General features: G+C 56.2%; 1 protein-coding gene across 2 annotated transcripts in view; it reads left to right on the top strand.

The window, feature by feature from the left end:
* The window catches only part of SLC6A13 (solute carrier family 6 member 13), a 51,172-nt gene extending 39,860 nt beyond the window's left edge, over nt 1-11,312 (top strand). For both annotated transcript variants that reach the window (XM_075553150.1, XM_075553149.1), the window contains 8 exons: nt 2,486-2,589; nt 3,439-3,563; nt 5,925-6,037; nt 6,293-6,430; nt 7,082-7,184; nt 8,077-8,177; nt 9,981-10,151; nt 11,050-11,312. In XM_075553150.1, the coding sequence (XP_075409265.1) occupies nt 2,486-2,589; nt 3,439-3,563; nt 5,925-6,037; nt 6,293-6,430; nt 7,082-7,184; nt 8,077-8,177; nt 9,981-10,151; nt 11,050-11,172 (978 nt within the window). In that variant the 3' untranslated portion in view covers nt 11,173-11,312. The remainder of the gene's footprint in view (nt 1-2,485; nt 2,590-3,438; nt 3,564-5,924; nt 6,038-6,292; nt 6,431-7,081; nt 7,185-8,076; nt 8,178-9,980; nt 10,152-11,049) is intronic.
* The last annotated feature ends 1,303 nt before the right edge of the window (nt 11,313-12,615 follow it).

Below are 12,615 nucleotides of genomic sequence, written 5' to 3'. Positions count from 1 at the left end.
TACAGAATTTCCAACGCTGTTTAGAAAGGAAAATATTCATGCACAAGACAGATCTTTAGAACAGCCCCTGAGTGTTTCTGATGCTTGGTTCTTGGTCTTGGAGCTTTGCTTCAGAAGCGCAGGCTCTGGGAATGGGCAGGGAGTAGGTCGCCTGTGGCGGGGAAACAGAACAACTTGCTCTGCAGTTCCTTCAGCCCTCCTCCTGACCCCGTTCTTTGTCCCCCAGCCCAGCAGGCTTGACAGCGGCAGCTGTGCCGAGCTCAGGGGCTTGCCAAGCTCACAGGAAGGGGGCTTTGGTCAAAGGCACCCCATCTGACCTTGGAACTCCGAACTCTCAGCCCCCCTGCTGCATTTGTCTCTGTTCTCATTAACCTTTCCTCCCAACTCAGTCTTGGTCTGTCCCCACCTGGGCGAGGGGAACAGCCAAGTTATAGTTCCTTTCATGATTTCCTCCCATGCCCAAGGTTACAAAACTGCATCACCACTGGACTTGTGCCCCCTGCCTGCTTGGCCCAGAATGTTTCTCAGGGCCCTCAGGAGTTTCCGTGGTAACTGTGAGGCTCCCAGCGTGATGAAGGGCAATTTACCAGAACTGGGTAGGCCTTGGGACCATATCCTGGAGGACCAAGTCTCACAGCAGGGTGTACCAGTGAAGCCCTGGCCCTTACCTAGAAAAGTCCTGTCTGAGCTCTGTGCTTCATCACTGCCAGGCCCTGCTCTCGAAGCTGTGCACAGCCTCCTGGAAGGACACAGGAGAATGGGCTGTACAGTGGAGGCCAGTTCTCCTGAGCGGACCATTCCCACAGTATCTATGGGACCATTTTAGAAAAAAATAATTTAGACAGACTTCCCAACCCGTCTCCCGAGATTTGGCCCACCCCCATTCTGCGGCAGCCCCTGGAGTTTTGAATGCGCTCACCTTCCTGTCCTCAGGTTCTGTCCACTCATCCCCACCTGTCCCTTTCCCATCTTCCAAAATGAACCCCAAACAGCCTTTCTTCCCCCCTCTGCCGATTGCTAAGTTTAATGGCTCTTCCCAGATGCTCGAATGCTTCCCCCTGACACCCTTGCTTGCCTTGGCCCCTCCCCGATGCCCCTCTGGACTTCCTGACTCTGACCTTTTCCCCAGTGGCTCACCCTTGGGGGATACCTGGAGGGTGGGATTCTCAGAGAGCAGAAGAGACAGAGGTCAAGACATGTCGTCTCCCACTTTCTCTGTCGTATCTTCCTGCCCGTCTTCATTCCCACATCAAGGAACTCTGGCAAGAGGAGGGGGCACCCTGGGCATATAACCTCATGCCAGTTCCCAAGCCCATGACTTCCTCAGGCTCCCTGTGACATCCACATCCTTAGGATTCCCCCAGGGAGCTCTGAAAATCATGGACATTCCTGGTGTGTCAAGTCAGGGTGTGGGCTAAGGAATGAACAGGATTCCGAGGTGGTCAGCTTGCTACCGGGGGCCCCCAGACCCCCTACAGGAGCTGTGGAGAATGGGCATTTTGTTGGGGTGTGTGTGATGAGAGGAGGCTGAGGGTGAGCATGAGGCAGGGTCAGAAGAAAACCAGACCGCATGGGAGGCCTCATCCTAGTGGTTGGAAAGGATGAAAGACCAGCGGGTTTACGGGAAGCAGGAGCCAAGGCGAGGATCTCTCAGTGTCCTTTCCATTAGGGACCAGAGTTCAGGGATGCTGGCCTTGGTGATGTCTGCTTCTACAGCTGGGTGCCCCCTGGGGGTGCTCGCTCTGTGAAAGCAGAAGTGTGGGGGTGAGTAGGGGGGTGGCCGGAGCTCCAGGAGCCAGCCCTCTCAGATCTGCAGGATGGCTTAGCCCTGCTTGCAATGTTGCTCGGACGTTCTTGCGCACTGCGATGTTATTGTAGCTGTTAAATCTAAAGCCTAACCCTCCCCGCCTGGGTCAGCCAGCTGGGATAATGCCAATCCCAATGGAACCCTGGGTCCAGATGGAGAGATGTTTTCTCCCGCCAGGAGGACAAGCCCTTCACACATGCCCTTCTGTTCATCCTCTGGACATTTGGGTGCGCAAGTGAGCGAGGGTTGAATCCGCTCCCGGTGCCCCTGGGACAGCACAGCTGTGAGGGCAAAGCTGCCCATGGGTGCAGTGCTGGTGTGAAGCACTCCTGTTCCCACAGCTCCGTCCTGATTGATCCTGCTGCCATTGCACCTGAGCGCAGGAGAAAGGGCCTTGGGGTGGAATGCAAGTCCTTGGGGTTACAAAGCAGAGACAGATGGTTCTAGAGAGCCAGTGGGCCCTTTCATTGTTTCCTTTGGAATGTCCAATGCCTGTCCCCACTGTAGTGCACCACAGGGCCAGGAACTAGAGCCCCCTGGGGAAGGCACTGGCCGAGAATAGGTTTCTCACCATCCCCAGCCAGTGCCTGGCCCAGCCCAGGCCTGCATTCCCCCCGGTGGAGGCTCAGCTGCCTTGCTTTTCCCAGCGCTGAATGGTCTCTCCCCTTCCCTCCGTAGGTGTGGATGGACGCTGGCACCCAGATCTTCTTCTCCTTCGCCATCTGTCTGGGGTGCTTGACAGCCCTGGGCAGCTACAACAAGTACCACAACAACTGCTACAGGTGACTGAGGGCCAGGGTCTGAGCCACCCCCCACCCCCACCCCTGCAGCAATCCCATGACCCAGCCACCAAGGGCTAGAGAGTGTCCTGGCTCATGGCCTTTGTCCACCTGCCTTCAGCCACTCTCCAATCCTCTGGCGCACTGGAAGCTGAAAGGAGCCAATTGCAGGGTGGGCAGAGGGACCTCTTCCAAGGGGTTGGCTGAGAAACCATAGCAGGGGCCTTGCCAGCCTGGTGAATTGAGAGGTTAGCTGGCTCTGGGGTACTCGGTAAGCCAGTCTGAGAAATAAATTAGTAATGTTAGTTATGATGCTGAGTCTCAGCCAAGCCCTCTCTGCAAACCTGCCCCTGCAAACATTGGATCCTTTTCCAATTTTCACAAAGCCTCCTCCATGCATAGCTGGCTCCTAGCCTCTCTCGTCCTCCCCACTGACCCCTCCTGCCGGCCTGGCCGCTGCAGTGCTGGCTGAAATGTAGCCTCAACAAATCACAGCATGCATTTCAAAATCAAATTCGAATGAGTCAGGATTCTTTGTTGTTCAGTATTATCCACGCCCAAATCCCCCCACCTTCGGATGACAGATGGAATGACACGGAGAAGAGATGTGCACTAGGAGTGGAACAGAGAGGGGAGGCCGGGTGGCAGTCTGTAACTTTTAGATCACCGTGGGGCTTCCCCAAGGCCTCACTCGGGTTATTCCCAGCCCGGGCTAGTGCCGGGCCAGCCCTAGCACCAGGAAATGGCTGTAACCATTCTTCCAGGTAGCCCCTGTATAGGCTGCCATGGCTCCCAGACAGAAAGCCCCATTCTGACGTCTCTGGTTTCCACCCCTCCCCCCCACCCCCACAGGGACTGCATTGCCCTGTGCTTCCTCAACAGCGGCACCAGCTTCGTGGCCGGGTTTGCCATCTTCTCCATCCTGGGCTTCATGTCGCAGGAACAGGGGGTGCCCATTTCAGAGGTGGCCGAGTCAGGTAGGTGCTGCTGGCGAGGGCCCAAGGGCAGAGCGCTGTGAGCCTGGCTGGTGTGCACAGAAACTAGGCTGTGGGCCGGCTTTCCCTGTGGCTGCCTGCCTTTTGTTGTTGTTTTGGAGAAGACACAGAGTTTCTGCACGGGCGGACGGTTGAGTGACATTCACAACGTTCTTCCAGTTGGGCTACCATCTGGCCCTCCTCCTTGGAATCGCCCCTCGCTGTCACCCCCAAAGGTTCCCATCGAATCTTTTCAGTTGCCGTTGTCACTTGGATTCCACCGAGATAGTGCGTGAAGGGTCAGAGAGACAGTCTGGCATGATAGCTGTGACCCACAAGGTCAGCCGTTTGAAACCACCAGCCACTGAGAAGGCAAGACGGGGCTCTGCTCCCAGGAAGAGCGACAGTCTCAGAAATCCACAGCGGCAGTTATACCCTGTCCTACTGGGTCGCTCTGAGTCGGTATCAACTTCGTTCTTGAAAGTGCATTAATGCTCAAGGCAGATTAAAAAACATTTTTCTTACTAGTTTAGCGAAACGACGGCTTGGTTTTCAGATGACATCAGGGGATACTTTGGTTTGAAGTTTTACAGGGCGGTGGTTTCAGGGAGCACTGGGCCTAGCTTTCAATAGAGAGTGTGGGACGGCTCAGCACAGGGTTCAACTCCAGTTGGGGAAGGGCTCCTTCCGCCCCAGGCCTCCAGCTCCTTACCCCCGAGATACCTCGAGCTGTTAGTACCCTGCCTGGCCTTCCAGAAATCCTTTAGACCAGCGGTTCTCAACCTAGGGATCCAATGACCCTTTCATAGGGGTCGCCTAAGACCATATTTCCAATGGTCTTAGGAACCGAGACACCGCTCCTCTCTCATCTCCAGGCGGGTCTGCCCACATGCAGATACGCCCGCATACCGGGTCACCACAACGTGAGGCACTGCATTAAAGGGTCACGGCCTTGGGAAGGTTGAGAGCCAGTGGTTCAGACATAAACAAGCACTTCTTATACATGCACAGAGGAGTCTGTGGGCGACGCCAAGAAAGGCCTGGTGATCCGCTTCTGAAGAATCAGCCATTGAACACCCTCTGGCTCCCAGTGCGCCTCTGACCCTCAGACTGGACCCGGGCCAGCTGGTTTTCAGATACATTCCATGTACAAGGTTTCTCTTTCTACTCCCCCTCGCCCCCCGTTTAACAAATGATAGCACCCTCTGTACCCGGTTCTGAACCTTACCTTGTTTCGCCGAAGTTCGAGGTGTATTTGAGAGATCAGTTCACCTCCCTGCGTCGCTTCCTCCTTAGGGACCGACGCTCTCCCCGCCGGGCTGTGGTTTCACTCGCGGCTACTTTCTTTGTCTGTGAAATAAAGTCTCAGAAGGACCGGCCCCTTATCTCCAGGCACAACGAAATGTTTCCCTTGCTCAGCTTCTGTTGTGTGCGCTGCTCATGCCGCATGACAAGACAGCTTCCATCACAGCCTCCCCCAGCACACCTCTGCATGCAAAGCACTGAGGAGCGGCCCCGGTGCTAGAGATAATAAGAACTGGTGGCGGCAGTGGCTGTTCCTTAGTGGGAATGATAGTATCTAACATGGGTGAGCCCAGCACGGTGCCAACCATCTTGCCTGCATAAAGCACGTAGGCCTGAGACACAGGTATTGGTGCCACCCACCCCTGTCCCCCCCATCAACCAGGGAGGGGACTGGTACTTGAGAGAGAAATGCCCTGTAACCTTCGGATGTCTCAGGAACCCTTGGGGGAAGTTCTACCCTGTCCTATCGGATGGCTACGAGACATAACCACTCGATGGCAGCGAGTCTCAAGTTGGCTGGCTCCTGGGCTCTAAAAGTTTGAAGTCTCTGGGGTGGGGCAGAAGGAGGCCTGGGGACTTAGGGGTACAGAAACGAGGACAGAAAGACCCCTTTCTGTTTCCCAAAGCCCGTTGACACCCAGATCTCTGGTTCTGGTCCTGCGGTGGGCATGCAGTGGTGGTGACTTGGACGTTTGAGAGAAGACAGAGGTTTGGGTGGCCTTTCCCAGGTGTCTGCAGGGGTAGCAATGGTCACTGTGCGATGAAGTTTGTTCTGATCCCTTACTTTTGAGTCGAGTTGATGCCGATTCTGTGGCGGTCAGAGTCGGAGGAGAACTACTTCACAGGGTGGCCAAGGCCGTAGGTCTTTACAGAAGCAGACTGCCCCCTCTCTCCCACGGAGTGGCAGGGGCGTTCAAACTGCCCACCTTTCGATTGACCACTTAAGCACGGTGCCACCAGAGCTTCTGGGCATTCCTCTAGTGTCTGCCATCCCATTGCCCCACTCTGAACGTCCTTGGACGGCCCAGCACGGTGCTGTGTCCCTTTGTCTTGCTGCAGGGCCGGGCCTGGCTTTCATCGCCTACCCCCGGGCCGTGGTGATGCTGCCCTTCTCTCCGCTGTGGGCCTGCTGCTTCTTCTTCATGGTCGTCCTCCTGGGACTGGACAGCCAGGTACCAGCATGTCTCCCCCACGGCCCAGGAAGAGTGGGTCAGGGTGGGGGGTGGGGTGGTGGTGATGGGCACGAGGCTGAGCTTCCTGCCCTGAAACACTGGGAAGCATCCGGGGACTGGGTGATGATCCCACGTGGGTGCTCTTCTTGGGTGGGCCTGCAAGGCTGGGCGAGGAGGGCTGCTAGAGGCCCGCTTACCAGTGGAGCTTATTCTGGGAGCTCTCTCTCCCTCCAATTCTTTTGCCCTCTCACCCAGTTTGTGTGCGTAGAGAGCCTGGTGACGGCGCTGGTGGACATGTACCCCCGCGTGTTCCGCAAGAAGAACCGGAGGGAGACCCTCATCCTCGCGGTGTCCGCCGTCTCCTTCCTGGTGGGGCTGGTCATGCTCACAGAGGTGAGGGGCTGGGACCCCGGAGGAAGAGGAGCAGGCTGCCATGGGTTCAGGGCACAGGGACATCCTTTGTTTCCCACCTAGAGAGGCACCAAGGGGGCACGTCCCTCCCCTGACCTCTGGGCACCAGCCCCCTGCTTCTGGGGGTGAGCGGAAGGTAAGCTAGCCCCACGTTGCACTAAGAGGCAGAGAAAAGATGGCCAGAGAGGTCTTGGGTTAGACAAAACTGCCTCTCCACCGAGCCTCCCCCATTTCCCAGACGGCACACACACGATCGCAGACAAACTGTGAGGAAGAAAGGGACCCCTGGGGATGGGTGGCATTCTGTGCGACATCTCCAGGGGGAAGGCTGCAGATGTAGCTTGTCAACGGGATGACAGGACGGCTCCTATCCCGATCCCTCACCAGAAATTACACACGGCGCCTTGGGTTTCTGAGGCCAACCCGTCGAGTTTCTCGGGCATCAGCTGCCATTAGCTGTTCGAGTTTACCGTCATCTCTCTTCTGCCCCAAAACAGTAACAGCGAAGCCTCCTACACCCGTCTAATGGCTCACGGTTTGCCAACTAGGTTGGTGATCCTCACCGAGGCTGTAGGGCACGGGGACCAGCAGCGTCCTCTGGGTCATGTTCTCTCCCACGCCTCTTCCTGGCAGGGCGGCATGTACGTGTTCCAGCTCTTTGACTACTACGCCGCCAGTGGCATGTGCCTGCTGTTCGTGGCTATCTTTGAATCCTTCTGCGTGGCCTGGGTGTACGGTGAGTGCCCCTCCCCCAGCCCTCCCGGGCTCTTCACGAAAGGGGAACACCCACTGTCCACACTGATGGTTTCCTGGGGACCGTGCCCCCCAACCTCAAAAACCTTGAGGAGCCAAAGTTGTTCCAGTGGTAGATTCCTCCAGCACCTCCCTGCTGTGTCTCCATTGTAAAATTTATTTTATTGTTGTTGTTGATATGGAAACTCAACAGTTTCCACGCACGCAATTAAGTGACATGACGGATGTTCCTCACGGTGGGAAGCCCTTCTCCTCACCTCCTTGTTCTGAGTTATCCCTCCCACACCCACATGGACTCGGCTCCAGAAAGTTCCGGTCTAATTAATCTTTCAAGCTGCTGTTGTCCATGGGATCTCATCTAGACGGATCTTAGAAAGGCCACCACTCAACACAGACATTGTGTGCTCATCACGCTGAGCCACTCTTTGCCGCTAAAGATGAGTGCTGGGGATGTTGCTGGCTCTCTCGGGAAATGGGTGTCAGGAGCTCAGCCAGCCTCCTTGGATCCAGGACGTCCGGATGCCATGAGCATTTCGTCTGGTTTTCATTTTTCTCCCTTTTCATCAGGATTCTTCTCTAAGATCTTTGTTCAGAACCACCCTCCTGGTTCTGACGGCACCTGGTCCTTCTTTAACCTCTAACAGGCTCCCCAAGAAGAAGTTATGACCTTTTGCCTAAGCTAAGTTCTGCCTGCTGCTGTTGATACCTATTGATAAAGGATGAGTCCTCAATTCCAGCAGGGATCTGAAAAGACGACCGTGCTATGGTCGATGGATTGGTACTCACCCATCCTGGCCTGCAAGGTCCTTATCCTGATGCTTTGGATGCTAAAGAATGTCCCTTTCTCCCTCTTCCCCCCCTCTTCTCCCTGGTAGGAGCTGGGCGCTTCTATGACAACATCGAAGACATGATCGGGTACAGGCCATGGCCTCTTATCAAATATTGTTGGATTTTCTTCACACCAGCTGTGTGCACAGTAAGATCATTCTCAAAGGGGGGAGAGCCAGATGGAGGGGGAGAGAGAACGTGGTGGGTGCAGGGCAGAGAGGCCTTTAGAGGTGGAAGGGCTCCCCCCCTGGGGATTCAAAATCATCTTCACTCTTCATTCATTCTCCTGTTGGGTTTAGACAGTGACAGGTAGATTCTCCCTGTCCATTTCACAGAAGGCTAAACTGAGGCCCAGGACTGTCCGAGGGTCTGAGCCAGCACCACAGCGTGAGTCTCATGTCCCAGCCAGACTCAAATAGAAGCACGCAGGCAGCCCATTGTAATCCTCAGGATGCACAGCACCAATGGGGACCAGTGGCGTCTCCAGAGAGCTCGCACACGTGTTGTCAGACACAAAAGACTTTCTGCATGTTAGCGAACGTAATCCCTCCTGGAAAGGAAATGTAATCCTCCCTGAGATGGTGTTGCCATGATAGGCATTTCACAGGGAAACCAAAGCCAAGAGGCTGAGTGACTTACTCCAGCCGCCGCGGGTGGAGAGCTCGGGCTCCTGACTCTGCACTGGGGCTGCTTTCTCGGTGTGCACCTGCTGAGCCCACGGAGCCCCACTGTGGCCAGCTATAAATGAGGTACGGGGCGGGGGGGAGGCAGGGCTCCTGCCCTTGAGGCCCTCACAGCACCTCAGAAGAAGACGCACAAGACTCAAGCGCCTCCTGCTACCACCCCCGAAGAGCCCCAGTGGGGTGGTGGATGACACGTTGGTCTGCTAACCGCACGTTTGAAACCACCGGACGCTCCTTGTTTATGTTTTAAATCATTTTATTGGGGACTCATACAACCCTTTTAAAAAATCATTTTATTATTTGGGGCTCATACACCTCTTATCACAATCTATACACATATCAATTGTGTCAAGCACATTTGTACATTCCTTGCCCTCATCATTCTCCAAACATTTGCTCTCCACTTAAGCCCCTGGCATCAGCTCCTCACTTTTCCCCTCCCTCACCACTCCCCCCTCCCTCGTGAACCCCGTCTCCTTTCACCCACTTTTCTGTTGTCCGTCCTCCAGGGAGGAGGATATATGTAGATCCCTGTAATCGGTTCCCCCTTTCCAACCCACCCTCCCTCCACCCTCCCGGTATCACCACTCTCACCACTGGTCCTGAAGGGATCATCTGCCCTGGACTCCCTGTGTTTCCAGTTCCTATCTGTACCAGTGTACATCTCTGGTCTAGCCAGATTTGTAAGGTAGAATTGGGATCATGATTATGGGGGTGGGGGGAAAGCATTTAGGAACTAGAGGAAAGTTGTATGTTTCATCATTGCTACACTGCACCCTGACTGCCTCGTCTCCTCCCCACGACCCTTCCATAAGGGGATGCACCGGCCGTTCCTTGGGAGAAAGATGAGGCTTTCTACTCTGGAGAGTTACTGTCTTAGAAACCTAAAGGAGTAGCGGCACCCTGACCTGCAGGGTCCCCGTGTGTCAGAATTGATTCAATGGCACTGAGTTTTGAGTTTGACACAGCCCCCCTGTTCCATCAGGCCCATTGTCAGACCTGGATTCAGGGGCAGGGCCAAAGATGGGAGGGGTGCCTGGGGACTCAAGGCTAGGAGAGACGGTGTATATGCCTTGAAAACACCTACTAGGGGCCATGCCCACGGAGCACAAGAGGCTGGAGATTTGAGGCTGGTTGGCTCAGAAGAGCTCAGGGACAAATCTCACCTAGGAGCGTGGGCTCTGCTGGGCAAGCTGTGGCCGAAGGGGCACTGAGGACACAGGGTCCCTTCCCTCTTGTCACTCCGCCACCTCCTGCTCTCACTCCAGGCCACCTTCCTCTTCTCCCTGGTCAAGTACACGCCGCTGACCTACAACAAGAAGTACACGTACCCGTGGTGGGGCGATTCCCTGGGCTGGCTCCTGGCTCTGTCCTCCATGGTCTGCATCCCCGCCTGGGGTGTCTACAAACTCAGCATGCTCAAGGGCTCCTTCAGAGAGGTACGGAGCTAGCGAGGAGCAAGCAGCCCCTAGCAGAAAGTCAGATCCCTGGGTGACAGGTGGGCTGTCTGCTAAGGGCAGGAGCTGGTACAAAGAGCGGGGGACAACAGCGCATCTGGTGTGGGTGTTAGTGAGGAGGGAGCACTCAGCGCCCCCCTCTCCCGCCCCTGCTGGAGTGGATTCTGCATTGTTGTGCTGCTAGAAGCTCTCGCACTGGGCCACCCACGCCGGACAGGTTTCAGACGGAGCTACACCCGGAAGAAAGATCCCGAATCTACTTCTGAAAATTAACCAGTGAAAATCTTCCAGATGCCAAGAGCACACTGCTCAGTACAGCACTGGAAGAGGGCCCCTCTTAGCTTGGAAGGCGCTCAGACGAGGAAGGGGCTTCCAAAAGTCCATGGGGGAGAATTCGTTACCTTTCCATTCCACTTCTGCATGAACTCTGCGAAGCCCCTGGTTACACAGCAGACGTGGGGCCAGGCAGTGCTTCCTTCTGTTGGGCCTGGCGTCGGCCTGGTCGACAGCCAATCACAGCCATCATTGAGTGCTGGGTGGTTGTAGCACCGGCGGCTCCAGAAATTTTCCAGGGCTGTGTGATTGTGGGAAGAACTCAGGGGAAGCATCGGCCTGCTAACAGAGCAGGCCCCTGTTCCTACCCACCAGCCATGCCCCAAGAGAGAGACAGGGCAGTCTGCTTCCCCAAAGAAGGGCAGGCCTACGCTGTGGCTGTCCATTAGGGTTAGCTGTCCATCAGCTGAACTGACGCGATGGAGGAGGCTTTGGGTTTGGGCGATTACAGGGATGGGGGAGGAGGCAGGCAGATGTTGGTGATGGGGGAGGCTGGCATCCCTGCCCCCGCTCCGCCTCACAACAGCTGCCTCCACTCTCCATCCAGAGGCTGCGCCAACTCGTGTGCCCGGCTGAGGACCTGCCCCAAAAGAACCAGGCCGGACCTGGCGCGCCTGCCACACCCAGGACCTCACTTCTGAGACTCACAGAACTCGAGTCCAGCTGCTAGGAGGACAGACGCTCACCCGAGGCCTGTGAGCACGGTGCTGGGACAGCTGAAGAAGGGACAGGGCAGAAGTAGCCCCGCTGTGCTTCCTGCCCTCCCTGCCTCCCTACCTGAGAGAGACTGAGAAGACAAAGGGGGTACTTCACAACCTGCCTTCTGAGCTGGAGTCTCGCACCCACCTCCTCGGCTCCAGGGCTGGCTTGAACAGATCTGAAAAGGCCTCTCTTTGAGATGGGTCTTTGTGCTCTGGGCGGGGGCTGGTGGGTGGGTGAGAACACTGTCTACCCTTCATTCCATTAAATCCATATTCTTCTCACTGACTGGCTATGGGCTCTGTCTTGTTCGTGCCCCTGCCCCACTCCTACCACCGCTTCAGAGGGGGTCTCCTGTTCCCCCTTCAGGCTTCTCCTTGTAGCAGAAAGGGTGGCTATGTGGTGAGGGCGCCTCCCCTGTCACACACTGGGACCAAGGGGCTGCCCCAAGTCCCTGCAGGCATCACACAGGACCCCTTTCCCGGGGTTTTGCTCTGTGGAATACGGAAGGACCATGAGGAGGTGACCCGAGCCCTGTAGAACAAACACTGGATGTGACTTCTTCCTGTTGGGTTCCCTTGCGGTCTCACTGCCTGCCTGTCCCCACTTGCGAAGACTGTGCCTGTGGGTGTCCCCATCACCCCCTCACTCCCGCCCCCCCCCCCCCACCACACACACACACACTCGGGGCGCAAGAGAGGAACCGACAGTGACTGCAGGTCTCTTTCTTGTACCCCAGCGGCTCGGATGCCTTGGCTGAGTGAAGCACTACCCCAGGCTCGGCCAGCAGAGGGACCCTTCTCCCCCTGCTAGGAGTTGCTGGGCACTGCCACTCCTGGACATGGCCCCAAAGGGGTGGCACTGCCCTGGCCTGAGATGAGACTGTGCGCTCCTGCAAGGAGTGCAAGAATGAACATCTAGGTGGAAGGTAGAGCCTGTTCTTTGGGGTCAACGGGCACAGCCTTGGTCCCAGAGGAGCCCACCAGTACACCTCTACAGCCTTACAGTGGAACTGGGTGGGGTGCCAGGGCCAGGGATTTCAGCCCGTGGTATACTGGGTTCCCCGTTGGGCCAGCAGTTTGAAACCACCAGCTGCTTGGCAGGAGAAAAATGGAGCTGTCTCCTCCCGTAGACGGTTCCAATCTCAGAAACCCACAGGAGGCAATTCTAGCTAGGCCTCTCAGGCCATCACCATGGGTGGAAATTGACCTGATGGCAGTGGGTCTAGTTCTCTGCGTGTTTGTGGCTGCTGTTGGGAAGGCTGCAGGTCCCCTGCCTGAGTAGTACCAACAGGTAAGCACTCAGCAGTTCACCAAAAGGAGGGAGGAGGGAGCCTACCCAGGGGTGCCTCGGAAGAAAGGCCTGGTGACTCTAAGAGAACGAGCCATGGAAAGTCCTGTGGGGTTGTGCATCT

This window comes from Tenrec ecaudatus, chromosome 6 (assembly GCF_050624435.1).
Source record: "Tenrec ecaudatus isolate mTenEca1 chromosome 6, mTenEca1.hap1, whole genome shotgun sequence".
Taxonomy (NCBI): Eukaryota; Metazoa; Chordata; class Mammalia; order Afrosoricida; family Tenrecidae; genus Tenrec; species Tenrec ecaudatus.
The sequence above is the reverse complement of the archived record's forward strand: the minus strand, read 5'-3'. Positions and strand labels throughout refer to the sequence as shown.